Genomic DNA, 25,245 nt, shown 5'->3' with positions numbered 1-25,245 from the left:
TGATAAAATGCCTGAGTTAATTATGTCTTGTGTGTCCCTCGCACGCACACACACAGGAGATGGGCTCCCCAAATGAGCAAACTTCCTGTTTCTGACAGGAGCGAGCACGCCATGTTATCTACAACACACACACACAGGAAGAGCCATCAACCAAGTAGACTGCTGTCTGAATTCTGCTGCTATATTTCTTGCAGAAAATAAGATACAAAGAAGGAAAACCTAAGAAACGCGGATGAAGTGTTAATGCTGATGAAAGCTGTGAAAGAGGAAAAGGGGGCGGGGCTGAAGTCATGTGAGGGAGGGAAGTAAAGCACCACCACAGAGAAGGATGAGAAGAACTTCCACTCTCCTCCTGACCCGCACCAGATGAGGCTCCTGACTCATGCTCCTACCGGATGGACCCAAACCGCTCTTATCCTCGCCTCCAGACATGCACTTCTACCATCAGGTGGGTGACACACATTGTGCACATGATGTCACATGATGTCAACAACATATTATTTCCAGGTAAGTCTTCATAGAACTTGTTATAGTGGACAAAAGCACCCATGGTGGTGTGAATGCTGGTTTTATAGAAGTGCTGGGTGCCACATATCTGTTTAATGCCTGAGTTTTAAAAACAATGTTCATCATTTTCACTGTTATCAGCTCTAAAAATTGTATATATATATACGTATATGTATTTTTTTTTTTGCAAGAAAGCTCAAAAGTGGGAAAAGCAATGATGTCATGACATTACCGGAAGATGATAGCACTTACGGCGCAATCAACCAAGTTGTGCTATGTGCTCACAGCCACTAGGAGGCATACTTGCATGGAGCTACGTATTGTCTTGTTGACTAGTTCTAAGAATTACCTGATAACATGAGAGGAACATGTCCAGAAGAATCGATAGCGTGTGGGTCCCGTGGCGGCCTCTTCTTTGGTGTCGCCTTACGTCTTATCATGTTTCGTGAGGTTCCAAGTGGAAAAGCTGAAGGTGCTCGGAGAGTCGAAATGACAACACCACCAAAAGGCAAAGCTTTCATTTGTTTATTAAGGCTGAAGGTAAGACGCTCAGTTTGGTTTTGTAAAGCTGAGTTGAGCTAAATGCTAACAGTCCCCGTCCTCATATAGGACCACTCATAATTGATTAAAGTCTGGAATGCTGGAACTCCATTCCATGATTGATACTGAAGACTGTCTTTCCCGTTGTTGGCTGTTTTGGGTGACTGAAGGATGAGTGGGCCCTTCTTTCTTGTGGGTGGGAGTTGTGTCTCACAAAACCCTCACAAAAAGTGTTGCTTTTGGAATTAGGTTGGGACAGGAGCAGGAGCAGGACTCTCTCAAGGTTGTAAGGGTTGCAGAGACATCTCAGTGATAACTACTGATCAAGTGAACACCATCTAAGAGGATTAAGGCGGCCCCAATGCTGATGTGGGTTCTCCATCCAGTCATTTTGTCCAAGCAGAAAACCTGTTGTTCTCCCTTCAATGGTTTGAGATGTCAGAGGATGCGGATGACTCGATCTCCTGGTATTTTCCGCTTCCTCACATGCCCCCAAAAGGGGTGCCCGCATCCCAACACTGCTTTCATCCCAGGATGGCAGGGGTTGGCTGGGTGAGCACCTATAGGCCATGACACTTCCTTTGACATTGTTGTGTCCATACATTGGGTATATTATGTGGAGATGCTTACTGTAGAACGTACTAGACCAGTTGTTATGTTGATGAGTTGATTGATGGAGCAATCCTGTGATGAGTAAAACCATTATATAACACAGCACATACTGTACAGCAGTAGAGATACTGTCTACATTGGAGACACATGTTAATGTCAGCGGAAAGGAGGGTGTCAAAGTACATCCAAATATATATTGTCTCTGCTTGGATTCCTTCCAATGAAATACGTACATGGGGCCTTTTAGTTGATTTTGATTTCCAGTTTGAGAAGCAGCAACACAAATAAAGGTCTGCTGGTTATTCTGGTGACGGTAGTTTGGGTGTAAACGTCCTGTTTAGAGAAGTCAAGAGACAGACTATCAATATCCCCAGTGGAATCTAATTTGCAGTGTTGGCATTTCCTTCTTCAAACCTGCCCCCCCCCCCCCCCCCCCCCCGGTCCTCCAGGAGCTCCGCAGAAGCGTAATGAAGCGATGCAATGATGTTGAGGGTGATGATGATGATGATAGATTGTCTAAATAGCTGGAAACACAAGTGAGGAACAAGATTATGTCCTGACTCCAGTCGAGCGTGGGGCTGGATGGTGGCGGTTGCATCATGGTCTGGGGCTGCACGAGTGCTGCCGGCAACATGAATTCATCCGACCACGAGTGAGTCCACCCCTCACTCCAGTATATTTTGTCAAGGGAAAATACGTACAATGGAAAGGAAAGTTGGACTGACTTTAAAGTAGTCTGTGTACAGCTGGTAAGGAGCCCAAACACATCTCCAAGATGAAAAGTGCCATGCTCAGGAAGCTGAAGGACACAATGTTCTCAGGTGAGGTGGACTCACTTGTGTTACCATTCATGTTTTGTACAATGAACCACAGCTAATTAATTTATTAATAAAACAAAGACAACTGGGATAGGCTCCAGCACACCCGCGGCCCTTGTGAGGATAAGCAGTAGAAAATGAATGAATAAAACAAAGACAACTGGGATAGGCTCCAGCACCTCTGGTAGTGAATGAATGAATGAATAAATCATTCATTTTGTACTGCTTTTCCTCACGAGGGTTGCGGGGGTGCTGGAGCCTATCCCAGCTGTCTTCGGGCGAGAGGCGGGGGTACACCCTGGACTGGTTGCCAGCCAATCACAGGGCACATATAGACAAACAACCATTCACACTCACATTCATACCTATCCTATCACGGTCAGGTCTGGACCGAATTAACCGAGATAAACAAAGGACGACTGTGATTATGTATCTCTATAAATCTATATGTTGTATGGATATATGCTGTATATGTGTGTGCATACCAATGGTACTTAACATCAACAAGCAGTCATATGACATTGTCCTTTCTCTTTACTAGCTTGGAAGTGCCTGCCATGTTGCTTAACGCCTCATCAGCCTCTTTGCTGATGTAAACATTGTCACGCATTCCTTGTTTTTTTTCTTGGAGACATAGTGGAAAAGCCTCAGGAACTTTATATTTCATGCATGAGAATGCTCACCAAATTGCTTCTCACACAGTTCATGTGGAGCGATGTATGTATTTCTTGGCAGTAACCACGAAGGCCACTAGGGGACGGTGTTGTCTCGGAAATTACACGACTGCAACACACCTTCTGTTGTACGTGTGTAATGTGTGTGCCCCCATCCATCCTGTTTTTAAACAGACAGGCCGAGTCAGCACACACACCGGGTAGACAGATATGCAATCATTTCACCTTTTGACGCGGAAATGTATGCTGGTGGTCCGCGGTCAAAGATGACATGGAAAAACCTGGAAGAGGATGACACACACATTCACACATAAGTCCCGGGAGAGGAATGGAAAAGAGGAGTTGCAAGGTCAGAAGGTCAAGATTTTTCCTGTCATAAGCACATTTGGATGTTATGCAACAACACGGGTTGTTCCTTTCATTTTCATAGTAACATTCTACCAAATAATAGGAATAGCACATTTTGTCAGTTTGTTAGCATATAAGATAACTAGCATTGTTGTCCTGGAAACTTGTTGACTTGTGTGTGGTTCTTGCTTACAGGTCCCCAATTGTAGTATTTTTCACCAGTTTCACTACTGGGAACGCACTGTTTTGTGTCTGTAGCTTTAAAGATAAAGAGGTGTGTTTGTTTGTGTGTTCACTTTTTATATGACATAACTTGTAATAATAATATTTGCCATGTATCACATGTAATAATGTAACATTAAGATGTGGGACAGATCAAACTTACACCTCTGTTGGCTGAGCTATACAAAGTGGTGGGCGTATCGATTTTGGGGGTGGGTCAGAGGTGCTAGCACATCCATGAGCTGTGTTTGAGAAATATTCCATGCATGATCCCATATGCACATGTACGTGCATTTTTGCAGCAAAAGGGTCAGACAAGCTCGTGATGAATCTCATCTTTGACCCTCTTGTCTCTTTTTGGGTACCTCCTTTTTCTTCTCCTCATATGCCCCCTTTTCCTTTCAGATGACATTTTAGTGTGTATGCTTTCCTAGCTCCGTCATGTCTGCCACTACTAACCTCCCCTCCTCCCTCCTCGTCTTGATGTTCTCCAGCTCCTGGAAGTCACAACATGCACTCCTCCTCCTTGTAATCCAACTCTTTTCTCAGCACCTCCCTCCCTCCTTTTCCACCGTCTCTCTCATTCCGCATGCTTCCACTCACTCCAACTTCTCATTCGACTCAATGGGGTCAGGATAGTATTGTGGTGAGGGATATTATTTTTGCCAGGAAGAAAAATCCCAACCCAGGTATGATTTGTGTGTGTGTGTGAGAGAGAGTTAGAGTGAGAGCCACTGGACTATTTTGGAACCATCACAGTAATAATAACTGACAGATGACAACATGTGGATTTGAAGAAGTGAAAACCTTGTAAATATATATTTATTGCCTGCATATGTAGACTTGGGGTTCAATTCAAACAAATGAGTTTCTACAGTGGCATAAAATAATAAAATACACCAGTGCTATACAATGAGATCTTAGCGCTGGTCTTGATCTTGATTTCTTTGTTTCTTTGTTTCTTTTGGCTTTTTTCCTGTTTACGGAGTCGCCACAGCCGATCTTTTTGATCCGCATACTGATTTTTGGCTTGAGACCAAATTCCGGATGCCCTTCCTGACTAATACCGATGATGCTTTACTAGTGTAAAAGCTTTTATGGATGAAAGCAATTTAAAAACTGCAAACTCCACACTTGGGCAATGACGCTTGAACACAGCGTGACTGTTATCTATTATTGACAATGACGCTTTCATCAAAATCACCTTTTGTTTGTTGTTTTGTGATCATGTTGGTGTGTGTGTGTGTGTGTGTGTGCGTTTTTCCATCATTGTGTGGCACTACCTTTGACATTCCCGGCCGGAAAATGCTTTGATGAGTTACTTTTTACTCTGTTAGAATGTGTGTGTGTGTCAGGTGTGAATAATGGGGCCTCTATGGGGACTATTGATGTGCGGATTAATACTCAATGATCAATACTTCCCAGACCAGCTCTTTATGCTGAAATTGATTTGAAAATATCAATACTTTGAGGCAATCTTTGTTGGAAAACATAGCCATGTCTGAATTGTGAATAAAGTTTTCTTTAAAAGTAATAATTTATATTCGATGGCTTTATTACTTGGTTATAAGTTGCAATAATTAATGAAATTGATTCGTTAGTAAATGTTTTGCATTCTTTATGCTACTATATGAAATATACTGCTTTTTAAAACATGGGTGCATTTGCATAAAGTAACAATATTGGATTGAATTTTACTCCGTATCGGATTGGAAACTAAATCAGTGGTATTGTGCATCACTATTGGGAACTCTGTCTGTAGTGCCACCAAGCAGCCTAATCAATCATGTGTGTGAAACAGCAAATGAGTGCGTTCCTTCTCGATTCCTAATGGGAGATTCCTATTTCAATTCAATTGGAAGCAAGGGAGATGTAAAAATGTGAAGCTCAAAATCTTAGGAAGCAACAAAATTCCACCCAAATAGTTTTGGAGAAGTGTCCTTTCAGTATGTGATTCTGCATTGTTTCCACTTTAGTGTCAATTTGTCTCCTTCATGCTCTGACACGGCCTCTGAATGTACACTAGACTCACTTGATGGATGTGCCATTTTGTGTTTGAAGCGAGAGTGGATCACATTGTGCTTCCCAAATGGCGCAGCAAAGCCTGCAGGGCAGTGTGGACTCAAGTTCATGTTTATCCAAGTAACAAGTTTAATAAGAAATTCCTCCCGTCCTCCTTTTACTCCTAAATTGGCTCTTATTGTGGGTTTTTGTGGGTTGCATAACAACACAAGTATGTATTTTTACTGCATTATGTCACTTGGCATACAGCTACTTCCCATTTGCAACAAGCTCATTTATAAACATTTTTGTTATTGCTGGAAGGAGAAGCTGGAAGTGGAGATAGTCGAAGTGTTGGTCTGAAGTCTTTTTATTCTTTTTTTTTTTTTAGTACAGTGGCCGAAAGAGGAAAATGCACAGCAATGTCCAAAACACAGAAATTAGTCAAAACCAAAGACACATAAACACCATAAAACAAATGCAACAGGAAAATACTGCAATAATGTAGTTGCTGCAAGATCAAAAACGAATGCAAAAAATATGTTGGGTATGGCAAAAACACACTCATGTCCCCAAAAAACTGCACGGAAGTTAGCCAGGCTACCAGGAAGTTAGCCTAGTGCACCAAACCTGAATGTTAAACACCATCCATCCATCCATCTGTGTGTTTTTTGCATTTGTAGCATTTTTTTGTGCATTATTTTTTGATGTTGCTGCATTCATTTTCCATTTGGTGAATTTTCCAGTTTTTTTTGGTTTGCATGTTTGCCTCTTTCGGCCACCGTACTTTAAGCATGAAAAATAATGTTCAACTTCATCTTTGAAGGAGTTGGTGACACGTCCACTTGGTTGTGTTTCTAACTAGAAAATAATGAATGAAAGTAAGTTTTGTAAAACCTGTTTGTAATGATCTTTCTGAAACATTCCAACAGTGCTCTTCCTTTTGAAACTTCTAACTTGAACAATAACTTGTGAAACCTTGATATACTACAACGATCAATTGTACTTTGATGTTCTTTAGTACATCAAAACAGTGTCTGTATGTCATTAGACTTTGAACTGGTGCGATAAACCTGCTTCAAAAAATATATATTTTGCAGCTGAGCATTGATCCTTTGTTGCAATTGAAGAAAATGTCATAAATTAATAGTCTAAAGAACGTGATGGTCAGTTGATAACCAAATACCTCCTTTTTTCTCTAAGTATTACCAGATGATGTGTGCTTCCACCAAGAGCCTCATCATGAAAAATCAAAGAATACAAAGGTCTACTTTGATATTTTCAAATATATTTCTTCATTCATTCGCCCACTTATCCTCACGAGGGTCGCGGGGATGCTGGAGCCTATCCCAGCAGTCTTCGGGCAAGAGGCGGAGTACACCCCGGACTGGTCGCCAGCCAATCACAGGGCACATATAGACAAACAACCATTCACACTCACATTCATACCTATGGACAATTTGGAGTCGCCAGTTAACCTAGCATGTTTTTGGAATGTGGGAGGAAACCCACGGACACACGGGGAGAACATGCAAACTCCACACAGAGATGCCCGAGGTGGAATTGAACCCAGGTCTTTGAGCTGTGTGGCCTTATTGTGTAAAAAGGTTATATTTATTATCAGTTGTTAGCAGCTTTTTAGTTTTACATTTGTTCCTTTTTGCTCTCGTTTTTCCTTGTTTTTTTGTTTAATTTTATTTGAACAATGCACTGCTGGCTGCAGTTGGCCCCCGGGCCACACTGTGGACACCCTGAATTAAGGTGGGGGGGGAAACAAGAAGGAAAAGCCTGACCTTTTGCTTTTTGCTGTGGCCAGGGGGGCCTCACGTGGGCGACCATGTTGGGTCAGAGCGTGCGTCTGCAGCCCGTGGCCATCCAGAACCTGTCGGAAGTGGAGCGAGCCAGACTCCAGCAAGTGGCCTTGTGTCACCTTGACCAGAGGGACCTGGACTTTAAGATCAGCATTCCCAGAGGTAGGACTCATTGGAATCCTGAGTTCTAAGAGCTTGGGAATTGTTTACATGTGGTGGAGAACTACTTTGGTTGTGTTTTTTGGCTAGAATGTGCATGTGATTAGGAGTGCTAGCATGGCTGGGGGAAATGAGGTAGAAGAGATCTTTCTTTGAGAGTAAAACTGATAGATGAGAGAACAGTTAACTTTTGAGGGCATCAAGAATAACAGGATGATCACTGAGAAGGAATTATTCCAGCTGATCTTGCGCGTGAAGATGGGAGAGCCAACATAAACATTCCCAACATGTACAGACAATCAGAGAAGGTCAAGGGGTGTCACATGATTTGTTTGCATAGCCACAGGACACAGGTTCATTTCGGTGCCTGGAAGTTGTTTCAACCAAAGAGGGTCAAAGCCTCCGAACGAAGATAAAGATTTAATTGCTGCCAAAATACAAATGCCCACCCACTTGAGTGTCCCTGTGTTTTCACAAAACATATGTGCCGCCCCCTGGAGGTTGCAGTCAAAAAGCTGTGGAAGACAAGCTGGCACTGCCATCCCTAACCTTTCTGAGCGCACAGACCAGCTCATGTTCCTTCAAAGTCCTGACGGATGGGGAAATAGTGACTCACCATCGGTACAATACTAATGTGGTACAATGTGTGTGTGGGTGACAGGCGCAGCTTGTTTTTACCGGATCCGACGGAATGAAAACATCTTTAATGCTATTGTGGGGAGCTACAGGACTTTACTTCATTTCAATCTGAAGAATCAAAACAACCAACCTCTCCCTGCACACAACAAACACACATGGTTTGGTGCATTAGCATGGAAGATATGAGGATGCCACTTTCACCCCGATATGAAAATTAATGTCTGTGAAATTGCCCTTACTTCCAAAATGCACATGTACATATGCATAAAAATTTAAAAAAAAGTTATTTTATTTTTTTAATCGATTTAAAAGTTTTCTACAGCCTGGTTCAGCCCCACCCAAGCACCGGTACCATCGCGCCCTCACGCTATTTAGTGTTTTTTTCAACAATTAATTAATGACTGCGGTTTCTAAGGACTATTATTAGTCAAAAAATATTGAAAGACAAGTCATATGTAGTATTTTAGTCACTAAATGTCGCTAATATTAAATTGATGAGACATTACCTTAGATTACTGTAAGGAGTCAGCCATGGCATGTCCGACATGATAGAGTGAAAACAAAAACAAGTTATCCTCCTATTCTGTGTGGAAGTGGTAAGTTTTTGCTTTGTCCTTCTTCCCCACTCCGTTTGCAACAAAGCAAACAAGTAAACAGACTAAATTGTTGAGGCTAACTAGTTAGCTCGGTAACTTGTTATGTTAGCATCAACTCACTCCAGTAGTCCTGTCACCTGCGCAATGTGTTGTAAACAAAGAATAATATAAATATGTCTCTAAACTGTATTGAACAAGTTTTCTACCAAAGTACCAAAATATTCAATTTATTAATAATAAATCAAATATTTTGTGGAAATTCATTAATCGGGTTTGGTCTAGAACCAATTAACCGCAACTGTAATCATAAGGCAAATTAATTTGATTAATTAAGTAACTTTGTGGCAGCATTGGAGAAAGTTATAGGGAACGTTCACTCAGAGCACACAACAATGGTGCGTTCAAGGACACCAAATAAAGTGGGAATAAACGCTGGGAGAAAACCAATGAAACAAAACAATGTAAACATACATTTCAAACATTTTTCTAATACAGTAATAGTCCCTCTGTTTTTTTTTTTGTTTTTTTTTTAGCTTGTCTCTTTTATATCAATGTTGCTGAAAGTTTTACGAAACCCAGTTCGGCCCCACCCATGGACCGGTAGTTGGGGACCCTTGCTTTAGAACACCCTTGGGGATGGGGCTTAGGAAGTAGAGAGGAAATCCTCGATAGCTCACCTATGCTCACGTTCTCAGTGTTGTCTCAGAATGTTAACGGAGACACTAACACAGTCCATTGGTGATGCAGCGTGTGTGTGTGTGTGTGCGTGCGCGTGCGTGCGTCCATCCGTCCTATGAGACTACCAGAGGCTACGTAAGCTGCTTTTCTCAGCCTCGGCCTCGCTGGTTTTCTCAGGACAATTAACCTCTGACTAGTTCAACTTTGACCTGGTCTTGCGTTGTCGTCTTACATGTTACAACTCCCCACAACTTGTTTAAAAACCTAATTTAGATGACTCAGATGAAGCATAAACTGCTATTTTTTTTTCTTCCCCTCTTACTATTCCAGATTTGAGGTTTTTTTATTTGCATAGGGACTATCATATATATTGAATAAATTATTATAGTTATTATCGCCTCACTTTTTTTCATTTTTCTACAGTGATAAAGCATAATAACGTCTACAATATACACCATCAATAATGAGATAATACAAGTTTTAATACATGATTTTCATAATTTTTTCTGTTGCTGATGGGCTGGACAAAGTCACATATGGTTTGACTTGGTGATGAACTCCCACCAAGTTCCCAAATATGGTTGGCACTTGTTTCTTTTAATGTATACTGTATATGTCTTTAGTGTATAAACCCTGTGGAGTGTGTGCAGACGCTTTTATGAGCACGCCCACCTTGTTTGGACGTCCTACTGGCGAGCATCCCTGGGATTCTTTGTGAAATGTGTCACACCACTCCGGGGACATTTTACTCGTATTTGCTTCGCTAGCTAGAGTTCTCATGCTCCCGCCTTGACCATTTTTCCTTTTCCCCATGGTGGGGGAGCCCTTATCCTGCTTGATGAGAATAATTTCACCTCTTCAGCCTTAAACATCTGCCAGAAAGTAAAAAAAAATAGCTACAAATATGTTCATGCATGACAAGGTTTATGTAATTAAATAAAACCATCATTAAACACTTTTTATAGCTTTGTTAAGAATGAACACTACAAATATTCAAATATTCATCTTCATAAACTGAGCTGCTTTTAACTCTTTCTTTTGGTTTTGTTTTATTAAATTGTTCCGTTGATTTAAGTTGGAGTGTGTGAAAAGTGTGGCCTGAGGCCATTTTCAGCCCGCAGTTGCTTTTTTGTTGGCCACCGTTGCCCTTGGCATATTCCATCTATCCATTTTCTATGCCGCTTATCCTCACTAGGGTCGCGGGGGTATGCTGGAGCCTATGTCAGCTGACTTTGGGCAAGAGGCGGGGTACACCCTGAACTGTATATTACATATTTTAATGTCATGTTTGACTGGCTGTGTGCCACCCACCCTCTTAGGGGTCGTGACCCATCGGTTCAGAAGCACTGGCTTATAACGCAGTATGCTGACCTCCTGTACATTGGATGGGTTCTAGCATCTTAAATCTTAACCCCACGACCACCATTCTTCCATTTTTCTGTATGCAGACCTATGTGAGTTAAGTACCATAAAACAAAAAAAAAACATAGTGCTCCATATTTGTATTATAATTTTTAAAAATAATTTGAGTCAGTCGATTGAAGATTTTAGAAAGGTTAATTCCAATATAATATTAATGGGAATTGAAAACATTGAAAAATATTTTTTTATGATAATTACAGTATGATGCAGTCTATACTTCCAAATATAAAAGTAAAAACGTACTAGGTCGATGTACTCCACACACACTATTCTGACTAATTGGTATCATTTGAGGTTGTGGAAACATTGCACAACAAATCGCCACAAATTACAACCATGCTGTAATTGCAACATAAACTTTTAAGCTTCTTGCAGTCTGTTTTTATTTAAAATATGCACCTTCTCTGGAATGTGCAATCAAACAGCGTCTCCCTTAGCTGGAGGTGTACACACACACACACATGCTTGCAAGGTGGGTGACGATGGAAGGTCAGAGAAAGTTGGGCCACTACAGACTTTAATAACATGTACTTTGTTTTGTTTTCTTGCCTTTTTTTTTTTTACCACAGATGTACGCAAACGGAGAAAATCCCTACGCAGGAAATTTGACTCTTTTTCCAAGGAAAAAAAGGAGCGTGGTGAGTTGACATGGCGTACCAACAGATTAAAATGTAATAAAGTAGTAATACATTGTTAAGAATTTACGGGCAACATTGACTAAAACAAGTAAATCAAAAACATTGAGAATAAATATATGAATATTACAAATTTTACAAAAAAATAGTACAAATTTTGACTGAATTGGATCATTGACATGTAAATTCTGCATATAAATTGATGAATTATATTATCATGTCTTTTGTGTACATAGAAAAAATGTTGAGTGCAGCTCATATATGGGAATCTGATCCAATTTCTATTTTTGTTGTTTGTATTTATACACACAGAATGTGTGTGTGTGAGTGTGTGGCTGCAGACATCATCTGTGTCTCATCAGCCCTTGCTAACCCCGTCCTTCCTGCTGCAGCCACCTGCGTCTTATTATTATTATTATTATTATGGCCGCACTATTTAGCCCCATTGCTGTCTCAGTTTACGCACCAATGAGAAGCAGTCTTACCACTCTGTATAATTGCCTTACAATTCACTGTTTTAAAGGAGAAAAGAGGAAGAAGCAATCAGTATTTTTGTTACGTGTTACATTTGTGCAATGACAGTAATGACCCTCAGGAACGAAGTGTGCAGTGTACAGAGTACACATATTGAAGTGAGTGCAAACTGGAACACAGTCCTTGTTTTGTTAGCATGAGTGTCACAGTCTTTAGTTGTTGTTCTATTTGCCCACTTTGTTCTTCTACACTAAATGTGCTGTATTTTTCTTTAAAAATTCTTCAAAAATTTACTTTTGAAATAGTAAAATCACAACAGCAGCATGTGTTCCCCCTTGGTTACTTTTATTCACACACACTCACACCCCGCCCCCTCCACGTTTGAGAGACGCTCAGCTGATTAGCGCAGTGTGTCAGTACAGATCTTTAAATCCAGGCCATGCAGATTTAGCAGAAGACTTATCAATAACACAGGACATTGGGAACTGGCTGCACTCCTGCTGGCTCCCGTTGGCCACCTGCGGACGGCATGGCAGCCTCAGAATTAGCCTGGTATCTAATGAGCAGCGATGGTGGAGGTCATGACAAATATAAAAAATGGAAAATGTCTAATTTTGATGGGTGCCCACCATGATTGTGAGGCTGCTGTTGTGAAGGTAACTATCTAAATTTACCAGTCTCGCAATAAGAAAACGCCCCGCTGTCTTCCTGCTTTTGTTGTCTGAGGGCCTCAGGATGTCCAATCAAGTGTAATACACCACATATCGGTGTCTCTAGTGTCGTGTAGAAGCGAGAAAATACAGAAAATTCATTTTTTCTGTAGGCCGGGCTCTCCCCTAGAGATAAGGTGAGAAGCACTGTCATCGGGGAGAAGCTGGGAGTAGCTCCTCCACATTGAGAGGAGTCAGATGAGGCGGCTCAGGCATCTGGTCTGGATGCCTCCCAGACACCTTTGTGGAGGTGTTCAGGGCACAGCCGACCGGTAGGAGACCTCGTGGAAGACTATGTCTTTCGACTGGCATGGGAATGGATGGATTGCCTTTTTTTCCAAAATATAAATATGGAAAACCGTTTCAACACCAAAAATCCAGATGTCCACAAAACAAGCTACTCCCCTAAGGTGACCTTTTAATATTCATTCATTCATTTTCTACCGCTTTTTCCTCACGAGGGTCGCGGTGGGTGCTGGAGCCTATCCCAGCTGTCTTCGGGCGAGAGGCGGGGTACACCCTGGACTGGTCGCCAGCCAATCACAGGGCACATATAGACAAACAACCATTCACACTCACATTCATACCTATGGACAATTTGGAGTCGCCAATTAACCTAGCATGTTTTTGGAATGTGGGAGGAAACCGGAGTACCCGGACAAAACCCACGCAAACTCCACACAGAGATGCCCGAGGGTGGATTTGAACCCTGGCTGTGAGGTCTGCGCGCTAACCACTAGACCGCCGTGCCGCCCACCTTTTTAATATAAGCATCAATATTTAGGAAAATAAGTCATTTCCTCCACGTTATATTATCCATTCTGTGTTATTTCAAGGCTAAACTGTTTGTCTAAACAAGCAGATCACGGCAAACGTGAGCCGCTAAAATGCTAAAGCGCCTGTCGTCGGATGCCAGCATACGTGGCCAAAAGTCAGGGAGCGTGCGTCAGCGTCAGCGAGGAGCTTAGTGGTTAAACAAGGCTGCCAAGTGCGTCTGTTAGTGGGTGGAAGACACATTAATTAGCTTGCCATCCCCCCACCCCCACACGTGGCACGACAACAAAGCCTGTCATCACCCTCTGGTGGCTTTTAGCGCCAGATTGTTTACCAAACAATAAAGTCGATCCTTGCCTGTTGGCGGTTCGGCATTCTCCACCTGTAGATTTTTTTTCTCTGATTTCAAATTATGAGTAATAATTTTATGGTAATTTAAATATAAGTACTTATCCAGTAGAGGGTGCTGTCTCACAAGTTGATTCACTCAACATTTTCCAGCAGGAAGATGCTTTGACAAGACTTGATGCATGTTTTGTTAGTACATTACTGTGTATTGTATTTCAATATTTGTTTCTACATGTGTACAACTACATTTAAAATGTTTTAATAGGGTTTTGAATATCAAAAATTTGATAATTTGAGGCTTTTTATGGCATTTGAGTGGGGCAGGAATCAACTGTTGTGGCGATTGTGTTGCATTCACTTGCAGGCTAAATTAAGCTGGTGGCAGTCTGCTTTAAAACCAGGTGGCTAAAACAGGATTAACCCTCTCTAGGCCGCTGTCTACTCACAATAATCTTTTTTTTTTTGGCTTCTTTTCCAGTAGAGTCGGCCCCCAAGGCGTTTGGCATCCCGCTCTCACAGGTCATAGCCAACGACCGTGCCTTCAAGCGGCGTCAGGACGCCCTGAAGGAGAGCAGGCGTGACTGCTTGGAGCTGGAGGCCAGCGTCTTGCGCTTTAGGTCAGAGAAGAGGCAGTTTTTTAACGGCAACAATCCACTGGTGGGCTCCTCCTCTCTTTCGGGTGGTCTTGCCTCGCCACCGGCCAACTCTGTGGCCCCGGCGCCGCCGTCTGAGGTGCAGAACAAGCTGCTTTTGGACAATTACGGGCGTGGACAGAGACGGGTAAAACCTGTGATGAGAGGCATCCCAGAATACAACACTATACAATATGTCCCACTTTAACCCCACGCAGGGCGGCCTGTCCGTGGACTCCATTTCTGACCTGGTGGACAGTCAGTCTCGCCTGCTGGAGGCACTGCAGCTCTCCCATCCAGCTGAACTGGAGCTGAAGAAGAGCGGCAGCTCTCATGAGGGGAGGAGCCAAAGCAAGCTGAGCCTCAACCCCATCTACCGGCAGGTTCCGCGGGTTCTGGAGCGCTGTTGTCGCCACATCGAAACTCACGGTGAGGCCATATTTGCCTCTTATGAGGCCATAAGAAAGAATCTAAATAAGACTGGAGATAATCCACAAAGTCCATGAAATAGCAGCAGTACAACAGTATAGAAAGGAAGATTCAGGCCATTCATTGTAATGGTAATGGTTTTATTTCATTTGAACATGCATCAGATTACAATTGAATGCATCACATAATCAGTTCACAGTTCCACATTACCAAAAAAGGAGTAGGAAGAAGCAAAGCTTAATAAATCCTACCCCTCCATCTGGTACTTTTACAATCAGTTCCTGTTACATTTGTTCACTTCCTGCTTTCCATAATACATTCTAAGTTTTTTTTTTGTTTTTAAATAATGTACCGGGCGGCACGGCGGTCTAGTGGTTAGCGCGCAGACCTCACAGCTAGGAGACACAGCTAGGGTTCAATTCCTACCCTCGGCCATCTCTGTGTGGAGTTTGCATGTTCTCCCCGTGCATGTGTGGGTTTTCTCCGGGTACTCCGGTTTCCTCCCACATTCCAAAAACATGCTAGGTTAATTGGCCACTCCAAATTGTCCATAGGTATGAATGTGAGTGTGAATGGTTGTTTGTCTATATGTGCCCTGTGATTGGCTGGCGACCAGTCCAGGGTGTACCCCGCCTCTCGCCCGAAGACAGCTGTGATAGGCTCCAGCACCCCCGCGACCTTTGTGAGGAAAAGCGGTAGAAAATGAATGAATGGTTATTTTTAGCCTTATGCATTATTTTTAGCTGTTTGGAGATGAACTATATCAGCAAGTTTAAGTATTTGTGATTTTAGAAATAAGAAGTTCGTATGTTCTCTGCAGGCGGCATTATGAATTATCCTTACTGACCTTTTTTGCTGTACATTTAGCGAGTGAAGAAATGTGAGCAGAGGGTAGTAGCGAGGCCAGGAGAGGGAGGGGGGCAATCGTGGAGCGAGTGCACCTTAAGTGTCTCTGAACACACTTGACTCACATTCCACACGTTCACTCAGGTCTCCAGACGGTGGGCATCTTCCGAGTGGGCAGCTCCAAGAAGAGGGTGCGGCAGGTGAGCTGGCAATTATGAATGCAGCGGCTTCCTGTGAGTGTTTCCGTCGCTGATGAGATCCTGTTGTGTTGTGGGGTGGTGGGTTTTTGCAGCTGAGAGAGGACTTTGACATGGGCGTGGATGTGCAGCTGGACGAGGAGCAAAGCGTGCATGATGTGGCAGCCTTACTGAAGGAGTTCTTGAGGGATATGCCGGACCCGCTGCTCAGCAGGGAGCTGTACCCCGCCTTTCTGCACGCAAACCGTATGCACACACGTCGTTAACTACCTTGTTGGCTGTTATAAAGGTCCCATATTGCAGTATTTTTAATAGGGTGCCCCATGTTAGAATTCAATCACATTTTTTAGCTATATATTTTTAATATGTAGCTCATTTGACCAATTTTGAATCAGAAATTTAATGTTAAACCAAGTCCGTGTGCATGAATACATTCTTAAGCATCCATTTCGCTGAGTTGACATTCCATGGGGAGTCGTGTATGGCTTAATGATGCTGGTCTTGGTTCAGTTCTCCGAGGAGCAGAGCAGCTCCAGTACCTGCAGCACCTCCTCTACCTTCTGCCTCCCTGCAACTGCGACACGCTGCTGCGGCTCCTCACCTTGCTGCACACGGTGCAAAGCTTCGCACAGGACAGTGTCGGCACCAACGACGAGGAGGTACGCCCCCCCCCGATTTAGATCAGTCCCTTGACCTCACGCTAACTATTGCTAAACCATCCAGATCCCTGGAAACAAGATGACCGCCGCCAACCTGGCCGTCATCTTTGGGCCTAACTTGCTCCAGAAGGAAAGAGGGGGAGACGTGAGCCTTCACGCCATGGGCATCGAAGACAGCACGGCCATCATTAACGTCACGCTGGTGCTCATCCAGAACTACAGGAGGCTCTTCATGGTGCGCGTCATGCTTCAATAATGTTCAGCTCCACTGCTTTTCAAAATAAGAGCCGCTGGCTTCCACTTTCTGTATTGTATAGGTATCGGCCGAGTTGCAACAAGAAGTCTTGATGAGTCTTATCCAGACCGATCCAGATATCATCGACTATCTTCTCCGCCGTAAACTCAGGTGTCCCACGAACCATTTTTTTCTCAACTTGATCAGTGTTATAAACGCACCCCCTAACACCACTCCTTTGTCCCAAGTGGCAGCCACATGACAGCGGAGACCAGCGGCGAGTCGGGGGGCCGCCGAGACACTGGGGCCTCTCTGGACTCGGTGGGCGCCTCCAGCGGGAGTCTGTCACCGCTAGAGCCCCCCTCACCCCTCTTCCCGCCCGACGGGAGTGGCTGCGAGGGTAGCCTAACCAGCGAGGTGTTCCTGAACGTGCTTAAACTGAATCAGAGTCGGAAACGCCACGACTCCAGATACGGTAATCTCACCTTTCACCTCTATTTACTTTTTTAAATATTATATCATATAAACAATTTCTTATATGAACAAAACAAATATATAGATTTACATCTGGTTTAGGTCCAAATTATTTGTGATTTAACTTGGCCTGCATACATCTCATATAATGATACATACTGTATCATACCGATGGTATGATACCAGGCTCCATATTAATCCAAGTTTCCAATAGCAAATGGCGCGTGGCTGTAGGCAACCTGCCAATGTGGTTGGTTCACTAATGATGCTGAAAATTGTATTGTTTTTAAAAAGAACAAAGTAATAGAGTTCTGTCCCAATCTGATCCAAATCCCGTCCCCCTCCTCACCTGTCCAGGTGATATCCGGCCCGGTAAATCCATCAGCCTCATGCGTCAATTCCATTCCCACCATAACCTGCTGAGCCTGGCCCAGCATCCCTCCTTCTGCTCCGCCGCCTCCACCTCCAATCTGCATGATCCAGACGCAGGGGTCGAGCGCGGGGGGTTCATGTTGAGTGGCGAGGGCAGCGGCGGCTCTACCGAGAGCAGCATTTGGGTGAGGCAGACGCCTACCGCAGAGGGTAAGGCCTCACCCTCAGCCAGCTTCTGGGACTTCTTCACGGGGAAAGGGTCGAGCTCCGAGACCGTGGTATGATGGGTGGATGGAGGGTCAGAAGTTAAAAAGTTATGCTCAAAATGTACTTTTGAGTTTGACGTCTAAAAAATGCAGTGGCCATGTATGCGCCTCATGTGTACATAATGTATTTTTACACATTATAGAGCTACACAATTAATTGTAGCATCCTCTTACAACCCTATTTTTGCTTTATTTTTGTGCGGAATATATGTAATAAAGTGTCCGTTGTAAGCAAGTTAAAACAGCCATCAGTTTGTGTCGCAAGTCAAAATGGAGCCCCAACCACTGATGGCGTTGTACGCTACTTTTACCACCAGGGGGCAGCATGTACCACCTTTGACATTTAAGTTCTATTAACTGGATTCTGATGTACGCTATTTTAACCACAAGGGGGGGGGGTGTACCACTTATACCGGTGGGCGCTATAATTTAGATAAATATGAATTAGCCCCCTCAATAATCCTATCCTGTGGATTATTTCAAGCAAGCCGTTTATTTTATATTCCAATAATATCTGTATTTATGTACACATGAACATCTCCCATCGCACGCTCCCTTCAAATTAAAGCCAAAATGTAAAAGTCTCACACATTTCCAAAGTGCCTACGCAACAATGGTAGACATACTGTAAGTTGTAGCATTAGTAAAATGTCCAAAACAAGTGTGACGTCTAAGTAAAAAGGAGTGAAACATTCATAACAATATCAATATTTAAATATATATATTTTAAAAAAAACACTAATTACAACCAATGAATGCAACTTGATTGAATGTGCGTGTTCAAAAGATGCGAGAGTGTGCTTGCTTTTTTTTTTGTTCAGTTTGAATACTTAGCTTGACATGTAAACAGAATTTGGTACAAAGAAAGCAACCGGAGGCAGAAGAACGACTGGAGCGGGAGGCGGAAGCCGATAGTCGTCTGCAGCTGCTTCCCACTTGGATGTGTTGTCGAGAGCAATATAAAGTTGAGCAAAGAAACATTCAGAGGGACTGCATGTGGCGTTCAGATGAACAATTGAAATAAACCTGTGAACTAAGGCAACGACATGGAACACACTTTGGACCGCTAACTTGTTTAGCATGATGCTAAATGGAACCCTGGAAGCTAATGTCAAAACGCTTTCATATAAGCACACAAAAAAATGAGTCCCATCAGTTGTTCGGTCCGCCTCAAAAGCGCACTGCGGCGGACGTGGCTTAGGTCGACCGCACAAGATTGGCGTGATCTGGTCTTCCGAGGCTGCGTTGACAATTGGGTTGAGATCCAGTGCAAAGCTCCGCCAACAGAAAACAAAGGCTGGGATGCTGGCCCGACCATTCTGTCCGGGGGACCCCGGTCTGGGAACCGACACCGGGGGCCACTTCAGTCTCTGGACTGGTAAAAGAGAATGTATCCTGACTCGGAGTTCTTGGAAATGTCTGACGTGAGACCATAGAACTCTTCAATGGCCTGTGCGTCGATTTTCTGCAGGAAGACAAACAATCCACTTAAAACTTCCAACATTGAAAAGCAGGACGATGTGTTCTCAACTAGTTTTATCAACACGGGCCATGCTGAGCTCTAAGTCTCAGACCACCAAAGAGGCCATGACGTATTTGGACCTTCTACCCTGACAACTGCTTCTAATTTGCTGCTGGAATGGAAAGAAAGTATTCTGGAGCAGCATTGAAAGACTGATGACTTGTACGTGAACACAAGGCTGGAACTGTCAGATGAGGTTCTGATGAATTTGTTCCCTCTCTGCAAGTTCAGCAGAATCCTCAACGTGTACTGGTGTCGTGTGCCTCATAGCAGCATCGCTGTCAACGTACCTCCACAATATCGTCATCAAACAGCAGCCAGAAGCCGTGGCTCTTCACAATGGTGATGTAGTGCCCTCGGTTGGGTCCGCTGCAGGAATGCACCACAATGTGAGACAAGAGGAAATGATGGTTTATGGTGGTGGACCTCACCTGCCGCAGTGCACGACGACAGCCACCAGGTCGTACATGCGGTCTGGGTTGGTGGCGTCGCCCGACGTGTTGAAGAGGCGGAGTTCCAGTGGGAAGACCACGCGGTAGGATAGTTTGGTGTAGCGGTGTAGCTGGTCCATGTACTTGAAGCGCTTGAGGTGGAGTGCCAGGATCATGGGCAGCTTCTTCACCCTCATCCTGGTCAATGATAACATTCATTCATTCAGATGCCAGCCAATCACAGGGCACATATAGACAAACAACCATTCACACTCACATTCATACCTATGGACAATTTGGAGTCGCCAATTAACCTAGCATGTTTTTGGAGAATGTGGGGAGAACATGCAAACTCCACACAGAGATGCCTGAGAGTGGAATTGAACCCTGGTCTCCTTGCTGTGAGGTCTGAGCGCTAACCACTAGACCGTCGTGCCGCCCCAATGATAACATTTAAAAACAAATGATGTAAAAAAAAAAAAAAAAACAAAGATGTCACCCACCTTTTCTGGGCTTCCTGCTTACTACGACACTGCTCGCAGTAGTACTTGTACTCGCTACACAGCGTCTCCGTGTTACTGAAGCCCCTGCGGAATCAAAGAGACAATGTTCCAAGATTTGACGGTTTGATGGCATATAACGTTGTTGTCACTCGGACCGTACCTGAGGCAGTGTGTGATGGAGGTGTTCTGCTCCACGTCCACTGACAAGTCTAGAAAGTCCTCGTCCTTGCTGCTCACCTGCAACACCGCATCCATTGGCGTCATACACTTGAGCGCATAGTTGTGTTCACAATGAGAAGCTAAACATACTCAGTCATCGCCATCTTTGCTAACAAAGCAGAGGAGGGACTGAAGCCGCCTTGGTACTTGAACACATTTTGTCCCCACAGTGGTGTGCAATTTTGCTTGCCAAAAAGTAAATTCAAGGGATGTTCCTATCAATTGGCCCATTTCCGTGAAAAATATGTGACATATGCTAATGCTAACGGCATTTCAAGGCCGATCACAAAAGCTGGCTCGTAGCCTGTAGCAATCCCTGCTTGTAATGAAGCGCCTTACCCTAACTATTGTCTTGGGAAGTGTCCTCCGCCCACTTTTCTTTGTGCCAAAACCAAAACAAACATGTCTGCCAACCTGTGTGGTATTTGTAAAACAAACACTTGACTTGAGTATGGTGGGTTTCCGAGGGCTCAATGTGTACTTGTCAGTCAAATGGCAAATAATGCAGCCAAAACGCTGGACAGCACTCGCTTCTAGGTGTACTTTTCTACCCTATAGGTATAGATTTTACACATAAGGTAGTGCATAGAGGTGTGCCTATTTCCTGAGTCATCAGTGAATAGTACTGTCCCAAGAAGACAACCAGAAGGAGAGCCCAGCTAGAAACAGACACAGACTTTGCAGTACAATGGTACTGCAGCTAGGAGACAGTACTCATCTTAAATAAGTGGTGCTTTCAGGCGTACAATCTAAATGACATGCATTGCCACAGCAAATTGGGGGAGAATGCAGAGGCAAATTTTTCACAAGTGTCAATGTGGCTTTATTATTACCATTTCCCAATTTAGAAGAAGACTAGCAAGCAGATAAACATTTGAATTATCATTTTCGGAAAGTGTGCAGTAAGAGTAATGGATTTGGGACGGCAGTACACGGTCAAAATACATAGTATACTGGTGAAGTGTGTGTGTGATTTGGAATACAGCCTGTGCTTCAATTTGCACATTTCCACTTCACGTTTTGAGTAGGGCAAAATTGAGTGTGCGGTCAATACTCGGGTGTTGCACCCGACATGAAAATGGCGAGTGTGCAGCAATGGAGTCTGACCGCACTCGATCATCGCCTTCTTGACTATGTAGCAAGAGGGAAGGGACTATTGGTACAAATCAGTTATTATTTAATTGTAAGAGTGGCCAATGTTGGAAGATACCATTCTCTTTCCACCAATCTATGTCTAGCCCCGCCCCTTTAGGTAACCTAACAGCGTCGGGGTGCCAAAACATGTACAAATCAGTTATTATTTAATTGTAAGAGTGGCCAATGTTGGAAGATACCATTCTCTTTCCAACAATCTATGTCTAGCCCCGCCCCTTTATGTAACCTAACAGAGTCAGAGTGCCAAAACATGTACAAATCAGTTATTTGGTAACTCACAGCTTCGCAGTTTAGGCACCGCGTCTCATTGGTCAGCGTTCCCTGGAAGATCTCGTGGACCCACGTCTGCTGCGTCTCCTTCCCGCCTTCGCCTTCTCCTCCTCCTCCACCTCCTACCTCACTCCCTCCCGTGCTTCCACCTCCGCCTCCTCCACCGTTCTGCACCAGCTTTCCATTCTGCTGTCGCTCCTGGCTCTTCTCCTCCTGGAGCAAGTCGGCAATGGTGTTGAGGAGGTAGTTGAGGAACTCGTGGGCGTCCTGCTGCATGTAGTTGTCAAACAGCTCTGCATGGAGAAGGTGAGAAACATTAAAGGACACCCATCACCGGCGTAAGCAAATCTGCAGTCTGCACGGCACCTACCATTTTCTTTCCTCAATCGTGAGATGAATTTCTTAGGAGGAATGACTCCGACTTTCTTCTTCTGCGTAGCGATGCTGTTGAACAAGTCGGCCAGACAAGTGAGGAGTGACTCCTTGCGGCGGGGCTGCACCTGTGGCAAACGTAGCAGGAGTCAGAGAAGTGAGCCTTGCGGTGCACCACTTTCTTCTCTTACCTTGTAGGCCAACACCTTCTCCCTGAACGGCCGACAGAAGTAGAGCGCCTGTAGAACCGAATTACAGTAGCAAGTGTTGCCAAACTGCAATACATGCAGAGAAAGAAGTCAGGTAATGATGTTTGGAACACAACAACAATATAACACTGATACTAACATTGACTAATCCAAAGTAGTGTTCGTTAACGGGAAACTGTTCTGGTCCAATCTCCTTTTCCAAGGCAGAGGCATTGGCGCCCTGAGGGGTGGAAGAAGAAACATGTCAAATTTCTTCAGAGGCATTCCAACGCTCATAATAAACGGCTATTACAGTGGAGTGAAGTCAACGGTTGTTAACAAGTCATAGCCCTGCCATGCTTACATTTGTACATCATTAAATAACGTCATTCTGAACAGCAGATGGCAAACAAAAGTGCCAAGCTAACATTTAGCACGTTTTTTTCAATCAGCTGTTCAATGCCGTCCTGTGTGGTCTTTAAACATCTTTCTTTTTTTTTTCTTAATTTATTTCAGACATGCATACTATGTTACATTATTCTTTGTCACATATACACTTAAAAAACAATACACTTACAATATCTATTTATATATATATATATATATATATATATACATATACACATACATGCACACACACAACACCTCATTACTACACATGTCTGAAAAGGAGCAGGAAGAAGCAAAGCTTATTAAATCCTACCCCTTCTCCACGCCATAGCAGTTACCAATTCATTCATTCATTCATTCATTTTCTACCGCTTTTTCCTCACAAGGGTCGCGGGGGTGCTGGAGCCTATCCCAGCTGTCTTCGGACGAGAGGCGGGGTACACCCTGGACTGGTCGCCAGCCAATCACAGGGCACATATAGACAAACAACCATTCACACTCACATTCATACCTATGGACAATTTGGAGTCGCCAATTAACCTAGCATGTTTTTGGAATGTGGGAGGAAACCGGAGTAGCCGGAGAAAACCCACGCATGCACGGGGAGAACATGCAAACTCCACACAGAGATGGCCGAGGGTGGAATTTGAACCCTGGTCTCCTAGCTGTGAGGTCTGCGCGCTAACCACTAGATCGCCGTGCCACCGTTACCAATTCAATATGTGATTTTTTTCCCCCACACATATAATAACAGAATCTTACATAAGACAAAACAACAAAAGAAAAGTGGGAACATCGGACACCCCAGCAAATCCCCAGGACATTGCTGAAGCACACCACCGAGTGCCCAGCACCCCAGCAGTCCCCGCACACCCCGCTGCCCTCCAATAAGAAGCCATTTTGGCTGGACCCACAATTATGTGTGATCCCTGGGCGGGCCTACATTTGGATGGATTGTTTCTCTTCCTCGTGCCACCGTCATGTCACCACCATGTGGTCAACGTGACACCCAATGTCCAACCATCACTTTACCTCATTATTGCATCTTGGAACTCCACACTCGTCCACTTCTTCTCAAACTGATTTGCGGCCTCCATCTAGTGGTATTCACCACCATTACTATGCAATTACTCATTACTATGACTAATGATCTCACCATGGCCACCCCAATGATGAAATGTCTGTCCCCGCCACTGCCCTGTCACGTGCATCCCAAAAAAACACGCATGTTTTTGTCCATAGGTGTGGATATTAGTGTGAATTGTTATGTGTATGTGTTGCGAATATAAACTACTACGTTTCTAAAATGCTCAAGTAAGACTTGAGTGAGCATTAGACACCTTTGAACCTTGACCTCGCCATAAAAAATATACGTTGTTTACTCACCAAAGCAGACAGAGATCACTTTATGACGGAATCAACTACTCAATCACAGCCGACACATGTAAACACTAGCTAGCTTCCATCAGGAAAAAAAAACTCCCATAACAGAAGTACTAACGAGTCCACTGATAAACAATTTAATTACCAGTAAAGCCAAGAACATTCCTGATCGAAGAACTTTAACCCAAAACATAGCAGTCAGCTACTGTAGCTAACTGACGCTCTAGCATCAACAAACTAACAGCATACAAGTAATGAAGTGTCAAACAAAGTGCACATGGGTAAACGACCCCACCTGGCGTTACATAGTACAATGTACCAACCTTCATGAAAGTATACAACTTTCTAGAACATTCCACTGTGTGTTATTATTATTACCATGTACTTGTGTGGTTAGCAAAGCAAGCTAGCACAGCAAGCTAGCCAAATCGTGTTAGCTCACGAGCGACCAGAAGCACAGAATTAGCAAAGATGGAGGCGAATATTCGGGAGTCTCACCATCGTACAAATCGAGGCGATCTTTCGGACTGTCATCAGTATTTCCATCCGTGCGCCGCCATGTTGGACCGAACCCCAAATGTTGAAATTGTCAGAGCCGATGCGGCTGCTGCAGAGTTCCGGGAGAGCCTTCTTTTGCTCCCCTGTTTACTACTATTGTCAAGCGTGAAAGGGGGCGCGCCGAATTTCCGGTTCGGAGTTTATGTTTTGTTGTTTGATTAAATCACATTTTATCT

At 43.8% G+C, this 25,245-nt stretch overlaps 3 protein-coding genes across 8 annotated transcripts in view; 2 read left to right on the top strand and 1 right to left on the bottom strand.

Moving 5' to 3' along the window:
- Window positions 1-339, top strand: part of nhsl2 (NHS-like 2) — a 40,427-nt gene extending 40,088 nt beyond the window's left edge. Inside the window, exon 11 of one of the 2 annotated variants that reach the window (XR_009128951.1) lies at window positions 195-339. The gene's annotated coding sequence lies outside the window, so the exon portion shown is untranslated. The remainder of the gene's footprint in view (window positions 1-194) is intronic. The other variant, XR_009128950.1, reaches the window with a different exon arrangement.
- Window positions 217-18,665, top strand: arhgap36 (Rho GTPase activating protein 36). 5 transcript variants are annotated; one of them, XM_058065914.1, is made up of 12 exons: window positions 217-448; window positions 7,539-7,695; window positions 11,597-11,665; window positions 14,447-14,748; window positions 14,819-15,029; window positions 16,020-16,075; window positions 16,168-16,318; window positions 16,583-16,731; window positions 16,796-16,966; window positions 17,049-17,137; window positions 17,215-17,441; window positions 17,798-18,665. In XM_058065914.1, the coding sequence occupies exons 1-12, from the start codon at window positions 383-385 to the stop codon at window positions 18,094-18,096; spliced, it is 1,947 nt and encodes a 648-aa protein (XP_057921897.1). In that variant the 5' UTR covers window positions 217-382; the 3' UTR covers window positions 18,097-18,665. The 5 variants fall into 5 exon arrangements, with proteins under 5 accessions (XP_057921897.1, XP_057921896.1, XP_057921895.1 ...); XM_058065913.1 differs by lacking the exon at window positions 217-448 and adding an exon at window positions 473-1,047 and having other exon boundaries at window positions 14,450-14,748; XM_058065912.1 differs by lacking the exon at window positions 217-448 and adding an exon at window positions 474-1,047.
- Window positions 18,553-25,178, bottom strand: usp12b (ubiquitin specific peptidase 12b). Its single transcript, XM_058065918.1, has 10 exons — window positions 25,010-25,178; window positions 22,899-22,979; window positions 22,742-22,825; window positions 22,549-22,678; window positions 22,188-22,471; window positions 20,695-20,771; window positions 20,535-20,618; window positions 20,032-20,229; window positions 19,891-19,969; window positions 18,553-19,543 (listed from the first exon to the last, which is right to left on the bottom strand). The coding sequence occupies exons 1-10, from the start codon at window positions 25,055-25,057 to the stop codon at window positions 19,442-19,444; spliced, it is 1,167 nt and encodes a 388-aa protein (XP_057921901.1). The 5' UTR covers window positions 25,058-25,178; the 3' UTR covers window positions 18,553-19,441.
- Window positions 25,179-25,245: the final 67 nt, after the last annotated feature.

This window comes from Doryrhamphus excisus, chromosome 3 (assembly GCF_030265055.1).
Source record: "Doryrhamphus excisus isolate RoL2022-K1 chromosome 3, RoL_Dexc_1.0, whole genome shotgun sequence".
Lineage (NCBI taxonomy): Eukaryota > Metazoa > Chordata > Actinopteri > Syngnathiformes > Syngnathidae > Doryrhamphus > Doryrhamphus excisus.
This window is presented reverse-complemented; position numbering and strand designations above follow the sequence as displayed.

Coding starts and splice junctions, on each gene's coding strand:
- arhgap36 (XM_058065912.1), top strand. CDS start 865: ATGAGAGGAACATGTCCAGAAGAATCGATAGCGTGTGGGTCCCGTGGC. Junction 11,666..14,446: donor CAAGGAAAAAAAGGAGCGTG/GTGAGTTGACAT, acceptor CTTCTTTTCCAG/TAGAGTCGGCCCCCAAGGCG. Junction 17,442..17,797: donor ACGCCACGACTCCAGATACG/GTAATCTCACCT, acceptor TCACCTGTCCAG/GTGATATCCGGCCCGGTAAA.
- usp12b (XM_058065918.1), bottom strand. CDS start 25,057: ATGGAAATACTGATGACAGTCCGAAAGATCGCCTCGATTTGTACGATG. Junction 22,980..25,009: donor TCGCCTCGATTTGTACGATG/GTGAGACTCCCG, acceptor TCCACCCCTCAG/GGCGCCAATGCCTCTGCCTT. Junction 22,679..22,741: donor AGAAGGTGTTGGCCTACAAG/GTAAGAGAAGAA, acceptor CGTTTGCCACAG/GTGCAGCCCCGCCGCAAGGA.